Here is a 22,010-nt window from a genome sequence, read left to right on the forward strand (position 1 = left end):
AACAATTCTCCACAAATAGATGGAGTGATCTTGAAGTTATGAGTGTAATCGTAAAGTATAATGTTCTTCATTGCTTAAAAAACATATCCAACTAGGAAGTAACGGTCTCCATCACCAAAAGGTACATATCAGACGTATTTTTGTGACATCATTGGTATACAAACGTTCTACCGACGGCTAAGTGATAGATTAATTGGCAATCGAATCCAGAAACGATGTGGTAAGGTCTTTTGCCCGATCACGGACCATGAAGATAATTAAGTATCCTGGCACAACAACTACGTTTGGAAAGCGTTATACATACCGATGAGTCTGATTGACAGTGACATAGTTACGGGCAGCCTTGTATTTTAAAGTCGTGGCGAAAGAAGTGCGACGGTTATGCGCGGACAGTAAACGCTGTTGCGTGTTTCTTGCATTGCGTTATATCAATTCGCCAAACAAACGTCCCGTTTTTTACGCGATCGTCAAACAAGCAGCGCAAGCACGTTTTAAAAAATGGATGTAACAATTCGATTATATGGTCGATATTGATTTCTATGCGGAACTTATAAATAACAAATATGAGAGGAAACTCTTTTGCTTGTTAAGATAAAACAAAAGCGAATCTCTTTGACACGAATAACTTAATAAACACTTTTGTTTTACCAGAAATCGACAGAAAATTCAGTCGTTCCTGTCCATCATAAATAATTCGCTGTTTATTATGATACTTGACGAATTATTGTCAGCAAGAAAAGTAAGACGCAATCAAAAAATGTGTCAATGCAGATGTGCAATCGATAAATATAATTTCAACGTTCTTAAATTATATAGCTTTAAAATTATGATTGGAAGGATGTAATATAAAAAGTAAATTTTTTATGCCGATTTTTAGATTTAGATTCAAGAAAGTGACTCGGTGACTTTTATAATTTTTTAAAATGTGCAGTAATATCATAGGCCGGTATTCATAGTCGGTTCTTATTTCAAGACCGTCTTAAGTAATGTCTTAAGATATTAATACGGTTTTGTGATTGGTTCATAACATCTTAAGGTTGTACTTAAGATGATCTTAAACATAGTAGCAATATAAATGGTAATGAGAGAATTCTCACGAACATTTATTAAGTGCTAAAAGTAGTTGTCGGCTGATTTATCGGTTAGTATTGTATGTTATACAACACTTAAATTATAGTTTTAATAGTCGCCGCAGGATATCTCTGAAAATCTTTCACGAATGATAGCCGCATCTGCCACGGATTGCGGTTAAACTGTGTCAGCGAATAAATCAAACTGATGTTTTTTTCAAAACCTTGTCTCGTCTCTACCGATCGAATCGAAAATTTCGCAGCTCTTTCCAAAAGCCGTGGCGGCGTACCGACCCTTGGCCGGGATTGCCAAGGGTCTTTCTCCCTCCCGTTTATCTTTCGGAAAGATATTATCGTCAAGGCAACAATTTGTAATTGATTCTTCGCTCTAAGCAAGATAATACCAATGCGGGGCAACAAGGACGCAAGACAACAAAACGTTGCATAACTAACGCCGGTCACGCTTCACGGCATGATGCTCCACGTTCGCCCTCTCTTCGCCAGATCTCCGAGATTCTTCCTCGAGAAGCGCTCTTCCACGGTCATCAGGTTGATGTGCTAAATCGAGTGCGATATCGAAAGTCGGAATATTTATAAACCGAGATTTAGCATGTCAGAGAGGATATTATCCTCTCTCAATGTCTCTCAGTTGGAAACATATCGGAAAGTCGTGTGCGCGATGTGGCCTGACATTTTAATTAGAAATTGAGCAAAACCAGAATGCGCAACACGTCAATCAGACGATTATACGAAACGCCCGCTTCATCGTCGCTTCTTGCGAGATAAGCGTCCCTGTGGCATGCCGTTTAACTCACGTACGGACATTCGCCGGGCTGATCAAGGACCAATGGAAATTTTCGACGAGAATTCACGGAAGAAAGAAACAAGTTCCTCTGCCCTCGAGTGCAATCAAACGAAGGCATTTTGCGAAAGGTAGATGCGGAAACAATTATCACCAATGCCAAATATCAAAGTGCATGTTGAAATTTGCCATTATATGTAATTATTTTATAACTTAACAATTAAATATTTCGGGGGAAATAATAATATACAGATAAATTATATATAATTTATATTTTGAAAAAAAAAGATAACCATGTTGAAAAGAACAACTTTTAACTGTTCCATATGAATCTCAGATTGTAATCTGAAAATCGAAGTCAATAGTGTTTAAAATACAAAACAATTAGTATTTAAAATACAAAATACGTTCGCAATTTTTATAATTACTAGACATCACAGACGCGCGCTTTGCGCGCGCTATTTAGTTTTAATACATTATACTATTACTATTAACCCCTTGATACCCCCACACACAACTATCAAAATATGCGATGATAGATGTTCACGGAGTAAGTGAGTGACCAATCAGCATCGCGGAAAAACGGCAATAATTTAATCTCTTATATGCCTTCTTTATGAGCGGAGCGGATAATGGAAAAAAATAAGTATTGAATGGCTTTCTGATCGTATACGCATTGATTAATCAGTTAATGAGTCTTATGACATTTATCGCTATATAAAAAGAAGTGAAATTTTGGAACAGAATCACAATATAAAACTGGTTATGGATAACTCACATATCAAGGTAACGTTTACATCACGTTGTAAAGTACCAGTTCTCGTCCGATCACTGAAATCAAGCAACGTTGAGCACGGTTAGTACTTGGATGGGTGACCGCTTGGGAACACCGTGTGACGTTACCATCCAATTTTTTTTGCATTTTTATTATTACACATACGTGCGGTACGCGCGCGCTATTATACTATAATATTATACTATAATATTATACTATAATATTAAAAATTGTGAAAAGCTCAAATGATTAGAAATTAAACATGTATAACGAAAGGGCACAAAGCCGCAACAAGATGTTCGCGTTAAATTATTTTTAATTTTAATAGATATTTTCCAACCATAATAATTGCGCGCCGACTAATTGTCAGACTTGCAACACAGCTGTGATTGGAGTAAAATCCCCTCCCTTCTCCTAATTAAATCATTTCGATTTAATTTTGATGCCAAGTATCTAAATACATCAATATTATACATTACACTATTGCACCCCTTGATACATAAAACTGTCAAAATATGCGATGACAGAATAGACAGATGCTCACGAAGTAAACACAGTGAGAGAACCAATCGGCATTGCGGAAAAGCCGATTGGTTCTCTCAACCTCTTACACATGGATATGAAAATTATTGTATAAGATATTATTACGGTGACAATCGTAAATAACGCTCTCATTATTGCATTAACAGTAATAATGTTTCGAATCGTTCTAATATGGTTGCCAAGTAGATAAAGACACCACTTGTCAGCCATGACTAATACGTTTAGAGCGCATCCAGACGAGTCTTGTCCCGTAGCGCTTTTATTAATTGTAAGCAAATACTCATATTAAATCATTTAAATTGATTGCTGGGTGATATTTTATCTTATACATTTCCATAAAAATACATGTACATGATAGGCCTACATTTTCTTCATTTTAAATACCTATCACGTAACTTTTTGAATCTTTAGACCTGTTTCGATGTCGTTGTGTAAATATTTTTTATCATTACATACAATACTATTAATTCTTTAAATTAAATTACAGTTTTATCTAGCGAACAAAGAGGGAAAAAATTTTTACAATCAGTAATCAGTAATCCGAAAATGTGCAAGTTCGCGGAAGTATTAAAACCCGCGAGCGTCGATGACGGAGGCACTGGGTCAGTTCTGGTTTCCAGGCAGTTCAACACGCCGAGCAGCGTCGTGAAAAGTATACTCCGGTGCGTGCTTATACGCGAGAGGTCGACGAAAGACAAGTGAGGTGAGCGAAATGTGTGTCACGCGATCGAAGTGCAGCGCGCAGCGAAGTGCGAACCGCCACCAACGCTCGCTCGTCTTCTCATTGTCATTCGGCGTGGTGCAAAGCGACCGGCAACGGGTGCGAGACGACGAAGCGATAAAACTCGTCCATCGCGACGCACAAGCTCGAACGTGACTCGTCTCGATGCGAGTAAACCGCAGAAAGCGCTTCGCGGTCTCGATAAGGCGAGAGAGAGAGAAAGAGAGATAAACTCCGGCCTAGTTCTCCGCGGAATTAGTCGAGTGGTACTTAAAAATAACGATGAGAAGACACCTCGACGTTGACGCGTCGAGAAAATAGCTCAAAGACATGAAAAAAAGAAATAGAAGTTATAACTAAAAAAAATTTGTAGAGAAATGCTAAGAATCGAGGACAAAGGGCAATGGTTGGAAAAATGGGTTGATGTAAGGCGATAAAATAGGTAACAGGTCGTAAAGTTTAAATAAGATATCCAAGCATATCCTAAAACGCAAAATAAATGCGATTACTTCCTGTTGAGTGGGTATTTTAAAGAAGATAACAAATGAGACTATAAATAACAGCTGTATCGTGACGTAGAAATTCGCATAGTTATTTTTAGCCTTAGATGACATGGTCGGATTATTTTAATACGTCTCGAGCACAAGCGGTTTTAAATTTGTAACCATTAAAATTCGTGAGTCATGGTTTAGAAGCCAGAAAAATTTCGTCGATCGTTTTCACCGAGAATCATATATCAAAAGGATGTGACGCGATTTCGACACTCCTTTCACTAAACATTATTAAAATCGTATACAAATTCTTACCGACACTTCCTTACGTCGATTTTAAATCGGTTATCTATTCCCAAATAAAAGTTTTACAAAATATAATTTATTCGCCATCTTATAGTTATTAAAACAAAGTTAGTTTTATCCCCTTTTTTAATTCTTCCAACAAATTATTATACTTTTTTGTAGGAAGAATAAATTTCCATTCTATTTTAAGAAAATTTTCTTAGTAAATTTCTTGGTTAATACAAAAGATTATAATTCAAAATTATATAGGATCAAATAAAATATCTGAGCAACGTTTTGTAACTAAAGCTATGAATATAAATCTTTGAATGATGTCTACGTTAAAAATATGCAAAGTTATGTACACGTGAAGAAAACGCTAGTAATATTGTGCATGCATAACTTTCTTAAAAATCTCAATGTTATACTTGACTTCTTATAACTAAACTTACTCTGTATAACATGCTGCATATAGATACAAATAGATGAATAATTTTAAACAAATATAGGTTCTTTTTCGTTTTAATATTCACGTCGATAATCCATCAATATTACGTCAACAATCGTCCAATAATTTCATACACCTGCGTTTTCCTTGATTCAGAACAACATTTTCAACACACGCGTGTCTTATTTCGCGTCCTACATAAAGTACGTGACGATTCATCGTGATTGGCCTATCGTTCAGCGACACGCGCTTTTTCATTTCACAACGAGCTGTTTGTAATTCTGCAAACATCTGCACAAATTTTGTCCGCGCGGGCCGACCTTGCGCGTCGGCCTGCGTTGAAGGAGACGTTGTTTTGCCAATGTATCGATCCGCAGCCGATTTGTCGTATCATCTCGATGAATTTACGAAGGCAAACGCGGCAATACGAACGGCGATACTCCACAGCGGCGTGAAACTGTTCTTGCTTTCACGCGTGCGATTCGCCGCCACGGTTCTTCGGTTCATGCGCCGCGAGTATTTCGCGCGCGTGATCGGGGCAGCTGTAACAGCGCGCGTATGCAGGCACTTGTTGCAACAAACGTCATGCCCGGGGCGATAATCGCGAAGCATGAAAATACTTTAGGCTCTCGTTTCGCTTCTGTCGTTGACACGTCATAATCACGAAATATCCCCCACATTTCATATGGACATTCGTTATCAAATTCTACAGGCGGATCCATTTCTTCCGCCTGATTTTGAAGATTATAAGTAAATTCTGCCAAATGGTAGAAGCAATCGCATGAGGATATTAAAAACAAGAGAAAAGTGGCGGAAAACTATCTTGATAGCACAAATCGACGATGGAATTCACGTCGATTTAACCTTCTGAAGAAGTCGGGGGAATTGGCCCTTAGCCATGCACGTACATACACGAGCGTCTCTCCGCGGCGCAACAGAAATCGTCCTAACGATCGCATCATTAACCTCGTAACAGATCTGCTCTACGTGTGAGAATTCGCCGGCTCGATCGTTATCAGCTGGAAAAAGCAGGTAAGAGGATTTTCTATTCCTGGATATCACCTACGTATTTATAGTATGTTCCGGGGGCTCTCCCGGGTATTTATAGATCGGCGATCGCGCTGTTTCCTTTTGCCAGCAGCACCGGTAGGCGGATAAGAAAGCTGGTGTGGGTCACCGCGGAAGGCTTGTAACGAGAAAAAGGAGAGCTACGGCGTTTCGTTTGCGTCTAAAAAAAGCAAAACGCTGGCAATGAAATATCGCGCAGCGAGATTGCCCCGTTTTGCACGAATAGCGTAGATGGCTAATTATTTTTTCCCATAAACGGCGCCAGGTCGCGTGCAAAACACGAATCACTGTTCGCATTCGTTCAGAATCGAAGTAATCCAATTCTGTACGAGGGGGATGATCGGAAAACTGTCAAAGTTAAGAACCTAGACACGTCTGAGATTTCAAGAATTGGGGAGAGTGGGGAGACGTATGAGAGCTAGACATTCCTTTCTCTGTAGATTGCAGGTAATCATAATTTCTGTCAGGAGAATCGTCTTACGGTGTACATGCACACGCGCTCTCGTTTGCACGCTACCGCGAAAGATTTTCTATTCCTGGACATTCCATGGGTATTTATAGACTAGCCGCTGTCGTCTTTCCTTTAACTACTGCAATGTTGTGGTATAACGCGCATAGGAAAGCGAGATCTTACGTGAAAGCCGTTAAGGCCGTTTCCACCGAGGTGCACGGAGAGAAACCGAGACTAGGGAGCATCCACCAATACTTACCATAGTGTGTAAAGGTCGTAGAAATGTCAACAAACGGGCTTGGACAAGGACACCGCGAATGGCATTAGGATGATGCTGGTAGATGCATTTTTGTGGGCACTATAAAACGCGCGAAATTGCATTTTGATGCATTACTATATCATTTAAATTAATAGTTTTTTAATGTGCATACATATTTATCAGCTTTTATTAGGCAAAATTTACATATTATTAGGCTTTATTGAATGTCATAAGATATATAGTATATCAGCAAAAGGTTGACGTTTATACATAAATAATCGTTTTTAATTGACTTTTATATTTTTAATAGGGTATAAAACTAGGTGTGGAAAATTTCAGGAATATTTTTTGTAGCATCCATATATTAGATTTCTTCAGTAATAAGAATAATTTTAAATAAATTTTGATCCTACATTTAGCGATATAAAGAAGCGATATGGAGACATAACTTAATTCGTTGACTCATTGATATATATGTTTCCTCTCGAATCATTCATATTATCGGTAGTAGTTAATGTTACGCCAACGACTTGGAACATAATTAACACATTTGTTTTATGGTTTCTTCAGCTATTATCTAGACGAGTCTAGATAAACAAGAGGAGGAATTTCGTATATTGAATGCAGAAAGGTGTAATATTTCTTTATTTAAAAATAATGCAACTTTTGTTCATACTTTTTCTTTTTTTTCTGTTTATTATTTCGGCAAACACGATGAGATAAGTTTGTATTTTACGTTTTATTTTGCGAAATTGTATTTGAGAAATGGTTGTGCACGTGACGAGCAATTATTGGCGTATCCATATTATCGAAAGAAGTTTATTTAATCAAGTGATTCTGTTGGTCGCTTTTTCGGAAAATTTTTCAGCAATCAGTCATTATATTCAGATATCTCGGATTATTTCCATCGAAATCGTATATTATCGCACATTACTTAAAATATTTACATCATATTCTAAAAAATTTCCACGTTGCATAACATTTAATTTCATACGTAATTGTCGAGACTCGCGTAGACGCTCTCGACAAGCATTGATGTCACCGATTACACCGATTTACGAGAATGATTATATAACGACTTCAAACGAACAAAAAAAAAGAAACTTTAAAGTAATAATTTCATGTTATAGATGCTTAATATTCATACTATAATTGAAATGAAAACAAAATATAAAATTTTTTCAAAACGCCCAAAATTATCAGTAGTGGAATATACCGCAAATGTATAAAGAAATATTTGTAAAGGGATAATATATGAACTTTATAATTAAATTAATAATTAGCTACAACATTTAATATGTGTTGCCGTCGTTTCTATCGTTTCGAAACACGTATGTTAGCGAAACGATGGGAGAGAGAGAGAGAGAATCTAACGTCATTAATCAGTTTCTCTCATCGCACTCTCTTTAAATTAAAAACACCTGTGAGAGAAACATCACACAATTTATATACTAGTTTCACGCTCCATTCAAAAGACACGACTTCAATGATGTCGCGCTGCACTCTGAACATATGATAGGTTTACATACGCATACGAGTGGCTCGATTAAACACGTGTCCGGCCGATGTTGTCATGTCAATCCCTCCGGCATAAACATTACCATTGTTATCCATTGCTTGGCAGATAAGCGACGCACGGTCCGGCGTGTATAGTAGTGCAATAATTTTCAGTGGCGATATATTCCGGGCACAGCGGTCGTGTGGCGCGCCGTTACGTTTTAAAATCGACGTATCGGCGACCTTATTTCCTTAAAACGCGCGAGCAAACGTTGACCGAACGCCATTTCTGTGCTAGCGGGTTTTACGTGCCCCGCTGCTGTGATTCGAGCGAATCGCGGTTTTCTGTACGGCTGAAAAATTTGGGACGTTTCCGGTCTCGGTCTTTGCTAAATGTGATGATGCTAATTCTTTGACGAGTTTCGAAATATGCGAAACTGGCTAATTAGAGGACCATTGGACGTTCTTGATTGACACTCAAATTATTTACCGAATTCTTGTTTAAGAATATTCGTTCTTTCCTCCTTCTGTGTAACTAAACTATAGATCGGGAGCATGGCACATTGAGTCGAAAGTTAAACGTTGCACAACGATCAGCTGGTCGTTATAGCGCAATGTCTTCATCTTGCATATATAAAAAAAATGTGTAACATACTGACAATAATGTAGACGTCTAGAAGTCTAATCATCTAGATCGTCCAATTTCGTGGGTCGTTCTGTATCAAAGACACATGACGAAATCTTGATCTTCCGATACATTTCGATACGTCCCGATGTTCTTTGACAAATTCGTATCACGAAACCGCTACGTTTTGCAATGATCACGTAATCGCGATGCCGACAGCCGATCACATGTTCGCGTTTCAGTTTAAAATACTACCACCATAATTTATGCAACATAGCGAAAGTAAAAGTAGATCTTGTAATCTTTGGGGGGCGAATATACAAGTGAGAAAAAATTTGGGAAAGCAAATTGCTTGTAACAGCAAATAAAGCATCGAGATACCGCTAAGCTAAATCAACCACGAATAGCGTATTGTGCCTAAAAAGGAGACAACCAATGCATTTGCATTGTATCTGCATTCGATAAACGATTCGAATCGAGAAATACGCGGAAAGCAACTCTTGCTAAGGCGCTCCACGCGCCTGTTACCGGTCTCACCTGTCAGCTGCCACAGCGAGTTGACAGCTCCGGTACCTACGTCAGGCGCAGACCGCAAAAAAACGCATACATTCATTCAACATATTAAAGCGAGCTGGCGTTAGGCCTCGCGGGCTAAACGGCGAGACTCACTTGATCAGAATCCTCCAGAAGCAGCCAAAGCTGGAGCCGTTCGGCACTTCGCTCGCGTACGATATAGTCATTTCCCGTCTGATTGCGCGCGCGCAATCTCCTTCCCGAGCTGCTACCCTCTTCTTTCTTCTTCAACGCCGTCTCTTCTTCCGTAAATGATCTGATATCGTATCGATGACGTTTTCGGTGAAGATGCTGCACACTCGCGCACATGCGGCGCGCGGGCCGCCGATGATCTGTCCGATGCTTAATTAATTTAATTTGCAGGGTGGTTCGTAGACACCGGAAGATCGGCACCGGGCATCTACCTAGTCGCTCGCGATCGATTTACCATCAGGAAGATCTATATAATGTGCGAATGGGTTAAAACCAGCTGACCAGGCGGATCGACTGTCTACTGACTGAGCTCCACTAAGGACGGCGGGACCAACGGAGAACGGGGCCCGGCTGTGCCACCTCCACCTGAGAGCCAGGAACGTGAGCGTCACCTGTAGAGCCCATTTCACATTGAACCTGCTCGGAGCCAGTATTCCGAGCTGTGCTTAAACTGGACAGGAAGAAGCAAGCAGTGAGAGGCGAGATATACAAACGTATCTTGATATTCTTGCGAGATACTATTTTGAAGGCACTTTTTGTTAACAAGGTAATTTCGATAGCGAATTTGCGCAAACTTTAAATTTGCATTGAATGTAGGAATGTTAGACATTGAGTATGCATATAGATTACTGCTTAAACACTGTGACTTTTGTGTTTATCCTTCAAATATTTATCTTCCTAATTTTTCAATCTTGGAGATGGATGCATATGTACAATGTATGCATTATGTAAAAATAGCAGCATAAACGTCACGAAGAGAGATATTTTAAGTACCAATCACAGGAACATCGTAAAATGTCACGTAAAATCAACACATCCTCTATATTGCGAGGATTTCATGATTGAGAAATAAGGATGGAACGAAAATTGTGTGTCTGATAAATTATCGATTTGACGAGTGTGTCTGGTGAGTGATATTAATCACAATTTAATAGGCAGTCGATAAACATTGAGTGGCAATTCCATTTCTATGCTTGTCGCACTCATCGGACAGCGCGCCGCCTCATCGAATTAGACGCTGGTTTCAGATCAACCCTAGGTCAGGTCTGCTGTCCGAAGTCAACTGGGAATTTATGTAACTCTGTTGCAAGTATCTGTGACATATGGTTTACGCGGAATTCCTCTTTCAAAATCAACGACACGCCTGGCCTTTCAAGTGGATCTACGGCAGCAAGTAAAAGGGGAACGGTTCAAAGTGCCGCTCGCCTCCGCGGCGATATTAATATCGCTAGACGTTTCCATATTTCGTTATTCTTTGCGCGCTGCCTCTGAATCACCTTTTATCGTCGACTCCTTTATGTCGTCATCAACCTTATCATTATCATTAACGTACATATTCAATTACAGTATTATATTCAACGATAAATCAGAATGCGGGATCTTCGTTATGAGATATTTTATTCTTCAAAGGATAGATTGGACTTTCTTACGGCCCTGCGCGGCCGTTCAAACGCAGGTGGATGCCAGGTATATTCACAGGTATCAAGCACTTCCAAAACGCCATCTTGCGCACAATTATCGCAGCCTTCCCTTACCTTGCCGTGGCCTAGCCTGCGGCGTAATCATGGCCTTCTGGTACCATCCACCGGTCACCTTTCGCTCGTTCACGCGTCGGGCACACGATGACGTGCACTCTTATCGCTTTCCGCAGACGCCAATGATTTATTTGTGCAACGGGAAAACCCGAAAATGTGTGCAGCCACAGCGTGGGAACGTTACTCGGAAGCAACAAAAGATACGAGTTGCGCAAACGAAACGTCACGTATTTCCAGAGATCGCCAAGTGTTATAAAATAGGTCATTGACGTCATTAACTCGTCGGGCCCGATTTCAGGATCGTTAGCGAGAGGATATCGTCATTCTCGGGGGGAGGGGGGGGGGGACCATTTCATCGGCTAAAATTATCACGGAATTCGGGGCGATGTAATTCGAAGAATCCATTGATACTCTCCATCCCGATTTGCATAAATTAGCAATCGGAGCATTCGCGGCTGCCGCGCGTCTCTCTGCACGAGTCGGGAAAGGATTCGACTGTGCGGTAAACAGTTTTGCGGTGGCGATCGTAACGGGACGAAGCGCTAGGACAAGCTACATATAATTTATTACACTCGCATTTTTTTACAAGAAGTTAAACACGTTCGCACGATCCCTTTCCGCGCGTCACAATTCAAGACTTGACTTTGACGTCCTTCTGCACGTTGTATACGAGGTTCGCCGAAGCATGGAACAGCTGTTTCTCATGTTCGGTTATGTGCATTCGTACCATCTGCGTGATACCATTTTCGCCAATCGCGCAAGGTAGGGACAGGAACATATCGTGACATACATCGTGGTGACCCTAAGAAGACGATTTTAAATGCTAACAATTTATATTTTATTTAAATATATTTTATTTTCTTAATTTTTGAAAATGCACAAAAAAGATTTGTGGTATTAAATATTAGCTATAAATATGATTTCTTTATTACGAATAAAATATGCTTGAGTTGAAAGTTAAATGCGGTACAATTTATTACTAATACAATTTATTACGAATAGTAATTTATACCTGCACTAGAGTCGAAACTGGTATAATAGCTTGCGTATTGCGTAATATTGCTATTATGATGTCAGCTGCAGAAAGTCCAATGGCCGTATTTGAATATCCTTTTAGACATCGCACCATGGCACCTCTGAGGAAATAAAATATATACATATATGTACGGTCTATATTATGTGTGTGGGAAATAAATCTAACAATAAGATATAAGTTAAATCTTCACGGAGAGAAATTCAAGAAATTCAATCTCTTACAAATAGATACGCTATTCGACAAATGTGCAAATCATGCTATTATTGATATTTATGCATAGAAACTGACAATTCCTCTGTTCATTTAAAGTTATTAAACTTACAGCTTCACTACATGTTTTGCTATTTCGAACCATCTTTCATCGTCCGTCTCCAAACCGATATTCGGGATAACATCGCGGAACTGCACTCCCGCAACGTTCACTCCGGACCAGAGCGGAACTAGGAAACATTGAATGATAGATTGGGCTTAGTGCGTAACGTCGTCTTTCTCCCCGTGTCAAATGTCAAAAATCGATCGATAGAGCTCACCCATACTGTCCCCGTGTTCACCAATGATGTACCCTTGAACCGAACATGGGGCTATTCCTAATCGATCGGCAATCAGGTAGCGAAATCTTGCGCTATCCAGATGAGTTCCGCTGCCGATTACTTGATGCACCGGAAGTCCGCTTAACTTCCAAGTAACCCATGCCAAGATATCCACTATACAAGGAAATCGTATTTATATTGCGTCAAATTTTGTCCCGATATTATTAATGCAATAATATGTTTAACGTTACACAAACTGACAGCACATTTTGATGAACAATATATTATTTGAAATAATTGTTTCTCTAATAATATTTAATCTATTTTTGCACAGCTTTTATAAATAAAAATTTTGATATCTTTATAATTATCCCCTTCTTTTCTCTTTCTTTGCGTAGAGATTTCATTAAAGCAAAATTTACTTGACAATAATAACAATAAGCTTCCGCTGTCTACTTGAATAAAAAGAGATCGTTTTTATTACTACAACTATTTTCATTATTGAATATATTATATAATATATTATGTAATTAATACACAGAAGAAATGCTTTTTATTATGGGTAAATTTTTTAGAGACCATAAATATCTGATGTGTAATATTTAGAATTTTTGAATATTATATGTAATGTTACTTTCATTACATATTAATTAATAGAATCGTTTATTAATAGAATTGATTATTAAATTAATTAATTTTAACCTGGATTGCTGACGACGATAAACACCGCATTTGGACTGTAATTTACTAAAGGTGGTATTATGGTTTTCAATATTTCTGTATTTCTTTTCACCAGGTCAAGTCGAGTTTCACCCTTCACTGGTCGTACACCCGAGCAAATAGCTACGACTTTCGAATTACTCGTCACACAAAAATCTACAAAAAAGATATTTTTTGCGTCTTTATTTACAAGTAAAAAATTGTATATAAGAGAACAAATGCACTTATGTGTATTTTTGTAAAATACAAAGTTGCAATTATAATCATTTAGCACAACTAATTTCATTACAAGTAAACAAATAAACCAACAATTTTCGTAACACATATTCAATAAATCTATTACCTGTATCATACTCGATCTTTGGATTTCCTATGAATACGGAACTATGACTAAAGTCCATTCCTTCGCCTTCCAGCTTTTTAGGAAAGACATCTACCATTGCGATATGCGAAGTGATTCGCTAATATTTCACAAGGCAACAATGAAAATTAACATAGTCACTAAGAATTTAAATTTTAATATTTCTATTTTTTATTTCACATTCTCACATTCTTTAAAACATACAATAGGCTACGTATAATACAATATCATTAATGCAAATATAATAATATTATAATGTTTAAGTATTTTCTTTGATTGTATTTATATAATACACATTATATTCATATAATACACAAATTTTTACTTTAATAATTTGAAATAAAGCAAATTCAGTAAATAACTATAATCCAAGCAGTTGAAAAATTTAATTAAAAAATATTTAAAATTTAAAAGAATAAAGTACCTGAAAAAGAAGTGAATTGGCGAGGGCAACGCCGACCATACCAGCACCGACAATAGTGACTTTATGGCCACAATCTCTAACTGGTTCCGACATCTTACATAAGAGTTCTTCTCGTAAGCACGGTGAACTAAAATTCGAATAACTCGCTTTCCTTAAATATTTCCACCAAGTGTTATATTCATAATCATTCATGGATATTTTGCAAACTATACTTAAAATTATCAACTGCTTAATACAGCTGATTATGATTTCTTCGAAAAGTCCTCTAGTAATTATATTAAAAGTAATAGAAATATAGATTTAATACAAATAATAATTTTGTCTGTTTGTATGACACCTTAATTCTTAATTGATTTACAACATTCTGTATAAACATTATGTACATGTAAAAAAAGAAATTCATTTTATAAAAAAATATAAGATTGCTTGGAAATAAAAATTATAAGAAATTGTAATTGCCACATATAAATATTAGAAATAATAATTTCTAATCTAGGTAAATTTAAATTTGTGACATTTGTCCATTTAACTTTTTAACCAAAAGCCTTAAAAAATGTAAATCCAATATAACAAAAAAAAACCAAATTAACAAAACAGTTTTCGATTAATTTAAAATTCTTTTCTTACACAAAGTTAAGTGCTCTCTGAAAATTCGAACCAGAAGCCGCATCTTTCCCGAAAGTATTCCCTTTATTATTTCCAAAGACTTTCGTCAAAATCGTCGGCGGTAAAGCACGAGTATATCGGTTCCTGACAAAGTCTCTCGTTAATGTCACGCGTGCAAGATTCCTCAGACATATCGATAGCGACGAGTTCGACAGCAGAGGTGATAAAACCATTGCTTCTGTCACTCATCGGGTTTGTAAACGTCGCACGATCGTTTTCACCCACGCCCGTCACATTGCATGAAACCGTTTTTTTTTTCTTGAAAAGAGAGAGTACACTGATAATCGGCCGACATAACATTCTTGGCAGACGGCCATCATGTCGATTCGCCAATTGTTAAACGCATCCATGGTTACTAAAATTTATTATAATAAGCGCTCAAAAAGAGATAAAGAGAAGCACAAAATTCACCCATAATTTAAATATATACTTAATTATTTGCTTTAGTTTATCTACTTAATTATTTATACAATCAAATTAAAATAAAACGCCATTTACGGTCCGAGCTTGGATCTTAGCGGCCTAATAATTATATATATATTTTTGAGTATTACACATATCTTTTCCAACCTTAGTAAACTGCGCGCCGATTAGATTTGAGAGAAGGGATTTTACTACTTCAACGGGAACTGTGTTGTAAGTTGTAGTGTTGACAAATCTAGTCGGCGCGTAGTTTACTAAGGTTGGAAAAGATATGTGTAATACACAAATATATATATATATAATTATTAGGCTACTAAGATCCAAGCTCGGACCGTAAATGGGCGTTTTATTCTAATTTAATTGTATATCATAACGGTCGTATATTTCTGTTATTATTGTTTATTATTTATATACTAAAAATACTTTATGCAATATATTAATCACAACTTGGATTAATAATATTAAAATTGGGAGAATTATATATATATTAGATTATCACAGAGTAAGGAGCATTGTTTAAATAAAATATGCAAGGAAGACTGATCGATATAAATTTAATATTTTTTATTTATTATATTTATTTTTTTGTATATTTTAGAAAAGGATATAAATTGCTTGCGTGCTTTATCGGCAGTACAATTGGCATATTTGATATGAAATTGCTAGAGATGATTAAATCGTCCAATTTATAAAATGTATAATGACATAAATAGTTGCAACATTGTAAAAAAAGTATTGAAATAGATGATAATGAGAGTACTTTTGTCACAGATCAAAATAAAAAAAATTAAAATAAAAGATAAATATAGCACCAGAAACACTTTATATTCCTAGCTTTTTCACACATATACATATATAGGCAAACGTATACATGTCGATTATATAATTGCAAACATTTATAAAATTATTTCATTAATTTATAATACTTGTATATAATACTGCGCTTATCTAATACGTTAAAATGCATATAAGTTGCATATGGAACGGCATCAAAAGTTTGCAACAAGATATAATAAAATAATAAATAAAATTAAGTTGATATATTTTTAAAATTTCAGGCCTTCTTGCACTTTGTGCATCATCGCTGAGGATTTATGCAATGATGCACGCTCGTCGTCTGTTAACTTCTGCTGAACGATGTGTGTAACGCCATCTTCACCCAGTGTGCAAGGTAAGGATAAGAAGACTTCTTCATTAATTCCATGGTTACCCTAAAGAGTAAAGAAAATAACTGAATGTTATTTTCAGATAACTAAACTTTTCGTGTGTTAAAAATAATTAATATCAATATATTTTAATAAAAAAAAATTAAAATATAAATTAACATAATACATTAATATTTACATATATAATAAAGTTTTAATATGTATATAATTAATATATAAAAATAATATATTTTCGTTTATTGTAGAATTTTAAAAATTATTTTAAAAACAATAAAACAATAATTAAAAATGATATTAAATAATAATATAGAAATTAATAAGTTTGTAAAAGAGCAAAATATGAAATGTTTGATAATCTTTTAATCGTATAATTATGATTAACGAAGCATGGAAATATAAATAATGAGATTAAAATTATGTTTATTGTAGAATATGTAAAATACTGTAAGTTAATCTAGCAGAAATCCATATTGTCGACTCACAGTAACCAACGTGGACACAGCGTGCACTTGATTGGAATTTCTTAGTATAGCTGATGCAAGTTGCGACACACTGAGACCTATGGCCCACGAGGTGTAGCCTTTCAATTTGATCACTTCATATGCACTTTGTATCACCTGCTTATGCAAATCATCCCAATGTTCTTCATCCTTGTCAGTACCCACGTGCTCGTTCAAGTCACGCATACGTACTCCGGCAACATTAACTCCAGACCATACAGGCACTGATAAATGCAGAAACATGCACTTGTTTGTTTATAATAATATCATTAAATTTTTGGTTGAGAAAAGAAAGCTTAATTAAAAAATTTTTTTTTTTATTTAGCCCTATCGAAGGTATAATTACTAATCATATCTTCACTTTATTTTATTCATCTGTTACGAAAATTTTATTATTTTAAAAAAGCATTTTACATACCACTGGTATCACCGTGTTCTCCGATAATCCAGCCGTGGCAAGACGTAGGTGCGACATTAAGTTTTTGCGACAGCAGAAAGCGGAAGCGGGCAGAATCCAAATTCGTACCGCTGCCAATAACTCTGTTCTTTGGCAAGCCGGAGAGTTTCCACGCCACATATGTCAAAATGTCCACCGGATTGGAAACGATAAGGAGAATCGTGTTCGGGCTATACTTGACTAACTGAGGTATAATGCCTTTGAAGATGTCGGTGTTACGTTGAACCAGATCCAATCTGGTTTCGCCTTCGCGCTGACGAGCACCCGCTGTCACGATGCAAAGACTCGAATTCGCAGTCACGGCGTAATCAGTGCTGGCGCTCACTTTTGCGTTCTTCATAAACGCACTGCCGTGCTGTAGGTCTAACATTTCTCCTTTTAATTTGTCCGCCATCACATCGATCAATACCACGTCGCTCGAAACATGCTGCAATAATTTACCAAATGATGTAATTTTATATGTATATGTGTCATTATGATATAAATAAATATAACACAGTATGATTATTTAAGATATTTTATGCTATTATTTGTGGAAAAAATAACAATCTTCAATAGTAAAAAATAACTTGTGTAAAACTATATTTTATATAAGTGAATTTTAATAATAAGTTAATAAGATTAACTTACGTTCGTCAAAATACTAAAAGCACAGGCCATTCCAACTTGACCGACACCGACCACCGTGATTTTATTTCTACCGGTTGACACCGGTTCTGTCACAGTAGTTAAAAGTTGATCCTTTAATGTTGCCATTTTCTGTAAATATTTATCAGATTAATTTAATAATGCATTAACATCAATTATACCTTCATAAAATCTTAATCTATATTTTAACATGTATATAACCGTTTACGTTACTTCTCTCATATGTCTTTTTTATTTATTATTATTAATTACGAATAGTACAAAAAAAGAAATTTAAAATAAAAATCAGATCGGTGAAAAGTCACTATATCAAAGATTAAAAATCAGATCATGTATCGCTAAGAATATCCATGTTATAATTCCTGACTTTTCTGTCCGTCACTACCAATTGTCTTTCTTCGACCGCGGTCATTAACATGAGTTCACGAACCTCGTTAACATGTCTTTTTTTAGAAGGAATTGTGTCGCGTCGGCAAATGCCATTTCGAGTGGCGCGGTTGTAAAATGTATCGTGCAATTCCTACTTGTTGCATCTGCAACGAATGCAACGGATGGTGCGAATACAGTTGTTAGATGGCAGTATAGGTATAATCGACGGAGATATACCGGCATTTCTCTTTCAACCAGGTGCAAACGTGTGAACTTTGAAGCGGAAAAACACGTGGAGAGTTGGAATTACGCATCGGTTCGCGGAAATCGCGGTCAGACCATTAATCATACTTCGCTAATAACGCTTGACCGGAGAGATATAATCAAGACGAAAGACTCATACAGTCTTCAGCATTATTAACTTATACTTTGTATACGGGAAGTCAGAAAACGATAAATTGCAATACACCGGTAACGGTACGTAGTGTAACATGCACATGCTTTATCGACGCACGTTTTATCGCAGATAACGAGCACCGGTCGATAGCAGCTAATCAACCAACAGCACGGAACTTTGACTGTCACGTTAAAAATATTTCTAAACATTAATAAACTAGCAATTCTAAGTAATTAAGCTTAATAAATTTATTACACGTTTTTCATTAATCAATCTTAAAATCGTTTAAATGTTACAAATAATGAAGCCAATTATGAAATTAATTTCAAATATATTCTTATTTAAACATTATCACTTTTTTCATTACACACTGTGAGACTGGTCAATTGAAAGGAATTTTAAGTGATACGATTGAAGAGAGTCCTTACTGACCTCAAAAAGTATTCTCCCTGCAACACTACTCTTCGTCACTGTCGAACACAGACTGAACCCGTTGCAGCTGGCACACCGCTATTTTACTGGACTGACAGTTCAGGGATGCGGATTCGCCAAGGTGACCTTGTCCCCACCTCATATAGCTTCTACGAGCGACAAGGCAATGACGAAATATGTGAAATTTTTACGATTATCTACAGTACAGATCTAAAAATCTCGAAATCGAAAAATGACAATTTACGAAAGTTTAAATGACTTGAAGTATCACGTGGATTCTGATTCGAATGTCATACTAAATACTACGAACCGCTTCGAAAAGGCAAACGTGACATTGCGCACGCGTAACATGACGCAACTCACGCACGTGACGGCGATATTCACCATCGATCCAGCTCGAACAGACTTTCTTCTCTCGCATCTTCGCGCTATTCACCAATCATAAGGTACTGGGGGACGTCGAGAGTGGGGAAAAAGTATTTCTGGAAGCACAATACTCAAGTCGTGACTCCCGCATTTTGTAGCACGGGATTTTTTATGGCTATCGGTAAAGTTAAATTTGTCACGTTCTTGAAGATATAAAATACGCATAAGAAAGCTAACTTCTTTAACATATTAATACACACATATTTTTTAAACATTTTAATAAAAAAGAACAATTCCCTGCTTGATAAAAATATTATTTATCTTTAAAAATTAAAAAGAATTGCAATTTAATTTCAGGATTGCAAATAATGAGAATGTAAATGAGCTTTAACAGATATTTACCATAAAACTTTGTTTTTCCAAAATGTTCAAAATTAAATATTAAAAGAAACGATAATATTTTATTCTGTTTCAACTGAAAAGAAATTGATCCAAAATGCAATATTATCGAAAAGTAACATATTTGCAGCAATATATATACACAACGTTATCGATATCTGTGAAGATGATTAATAAAAGGAGATTATATTAATGGCTAAAATAAGATTACAGTTGGAGGTAGATTGTATCTTCGATATATAATCCATATAATTGAACAAGCGATAATTCGTGGGCACTGTGAATGAAGATGAATCAGATTGACACCAGTTGCATGTGCTCTGACGCAACTTTCTTCGTACGGTTGTAACACTGTCGTGAGAATGGTCATCGATCTATTTCGGAGTTTATATACTTTATTCACACACAAGTAACTTGAATATATGGCACTCTTTTTTCCTCTTATATTCTATACATTATCTCTATCTTATACATACACTTCTGTTTACAGATATATATCTGCTCCCCACCTTGAACCGGCTATAGCTATACTTAGCAGAGTGAGTAAAGGCACTCCTTCATCCAGTTTCATTACACAAAGTACAGTATTGTATCACGTAATACCAAACTTACCGTCAATCACAATACGCATTATCTTATAAGTGAGCTTTCACTATTCGGGAAATTATCTTAGATATTAAAATTTGTAAGTAAAGACTAAAAAGAACAGCGTTGTAACAATTTAAATGGCGTTTTAAAATAGTTTCACAGTACAATGAGAATATTTTACTATAGTTTTATTAAATGAAACAGCATTTGATATTATTTCTTTAGAAACTACCGCGTTGTCAAGGCTTTTCCTACTACAAACTACGTTCATTTACTGAATAAACAAAAACTTGAATTGCATGTTTCATTCCTCTACACAGCGGCTGAAGGTTGAAACAGCCGGGTGTACGCTCGAGACAATGTCGTTGAACGATATGACTGCGGCACTAATATGAAGATGGCACACACAATTACAAACCCGACAGCCCAAAGAGTCAACGTCGCGGTATTAGCATAACCGTATAAATGTACATATGTACCTACCAGAGGCAACCGCGACGATGCTGCGGTCCTTTTGCCTTACCTGCGCGTACATATTATGTTTACCGCTTCTGCGAAACAAACTGTTCGTCGTCGCTACTATCCCAAGGCCCTGTCTCCGTTAAAGAAAAAGAGGCCGTAAGACTCCAGACACTCGGATTTTAGCACTGGATGGTGTTAACGGCATTGTCACTGCAACATTACGGCTCTTGCATCATTTTAATGAACGCGCGGACATTTGCCATTTACGCGTATATGATGAATCACCAGCGATAGCATCTTTACTTAATCCGTTCAGTTGTTAGTTTACGCAAGTCTAAGTATAAGCGTGCTGATAAAACTGATGTATTGTTGAAGTCACTTCGTGATAATAATATGACAATAATATGACAATTTATCTCTTTAAAAAATATTTTAATAATTATATTCATGTGCAGATTAAACATCCTTTAAGATAAAATATAGAAGCTAAAAATTGTGGAGTATAAAATATATTTCGTTACAATTTGCACGATCACATACGTATGTATGTATTATCACACGCTGATAAGATCTTGGTCGAAAATGAAATTTCGTGAAGATCAATGCCCGTATTTCTCAACTATTATCGTTTAGCGCGGCATTTTCATGTGCACACACGTGCACTCATTCCATGCCGCTTGATGCAACGTTAATCTGCACTGCAACATCGGAGCGCATCGCGTTCACCAAAA

The 22,010-nt window shown here is 36.5% G+C and overlaps 3 protein-coding genes, 1 long non-coding RNA gene and 1 other non-coding gene across 7 annotated transcripts in view; 2 read left to right on the plus strand and 3 right to left on the minus strand.

Moving 5' to 3' along the window:
- The window catches only part of Best2 (bestrophin 2), a 48,368-nt gene extending 38,279 nt beyond the window's left edge, over positions 1-10,089 (minus strand). The window contains exon 1 of the mRNA XM_071706360.1: positions 9,705-10,089. Coding sequence (XP_071562461.1) covers positions 9,705-9,775 — 71 coding nt within the window. The 5' untranslated portion in view covers positions 9,776-10,089. The remainder of the gene's footprint in view (positions 1-9,704) is intronic.
- On the plus strand, positions 2,658-2,777 carry LOC139767882 (5S ribosomal RNA). Its single transcript, XR_011717238.1, has one exon. It is a non-coding gene; the product is annotated as a 5S ribosomal RNA (ribosomal RNA).
- Positions 10,090-12,689: 2,600 nt separating the features above from the next.
- LOC139780580 (L-lactate dehydrogenase B-B chain) lies at positions 12,690-14,061 on the minus strand. The gene is made up of 4 exons (XM_071719551.1): positions 13,965-14,061; positions 13,604-13,777; positions 12,902-13,075; positions 12,690-12,811 (listed from the first exon to the last, which is right to left on the minus strand). Exons 1-4 carry the CDS (start codon positions 14,059-14,061, stop codon positions 12,690-12,692), a joined length of 567 nt encoding a protein of 188 aa, XP_071575652.1.
- A 1,983-nt stretch (positions 14,062-16,044) lies between these two features.
- On the minus strand, positions 16,045-21,540 carry LOC139772662 (L-lactate dehydrogenase-like). Of its 3 annotated transcripts, none has more exons than XM_071706638.1 (7): positions 21,341-21,540; positions 19,849-19,946; positions 19,465-19,613; positions 18,249-18,377; positions 17,580-18,045; positions 17,144-17,385; positions 16,045-16,706 (listed from the first exon to the last, which is right to left on the minus strand). In XM_071706638.1, the coding sequence occupies exons 4-7, from the start codon at positions 18,372-18,374 to the stop codon at positions 16,542-16,544; spliced, it is 999 nt and encodes a 332-aa protein (XP_071562739.1). In that variant the 5' UTR covers positions 18,375-18,377; positions 19,465-19,613; positions 19,849-19,946; positions 21,341-21,540; the 3' UTR covers positions 16,045-16,541. The 3 variants fall into 3 exon arrangements, with proteins under 3 accessions (XP_071562739.1, XP_071562661.1, XP_071562823.1); XM_071706560.1 differs by having other exon boundaries at positions 19,775-19,946; XM_071706722.1 differs by lacking the exons at positions 19,849-19,946; positions 21,341-21,540 and having other exon boundaries at positions 19,465-19,730.
- LOC139772842 (uncharacterized) lies at positions 20,539-21,112 on the plus strand. The gene is made up of 2 exons (XR_011718211.1): positions 20,539-20,638; positions 20,720-21,112. It is a non-coding gene; the product is annotated as an uncharacterized lncRNA (long non-coding RNA).
- Positions 21,541-22,010: the final 470 nt, after the last annotated feature.

The sequence above is a fragment of the Temnothorax nylanderi genome, unplaced genomic scaffold (genome assembly GCF_030848795.1).
Source record: "Temnothorax nylanderi isolate EJ_2023f unplaced genomic scaffold, tnyl_v1.0 TNYL_tig0001_pilon, whole genome shotgun sequence".
In the NCBI taxonomy this organism is placed as follows: Eukaryota; Metazoa; Arthropoda; class Insecta; order Hymenoptera; family Formicidae; genus Temnothorax; species Temnothorax nylanderi.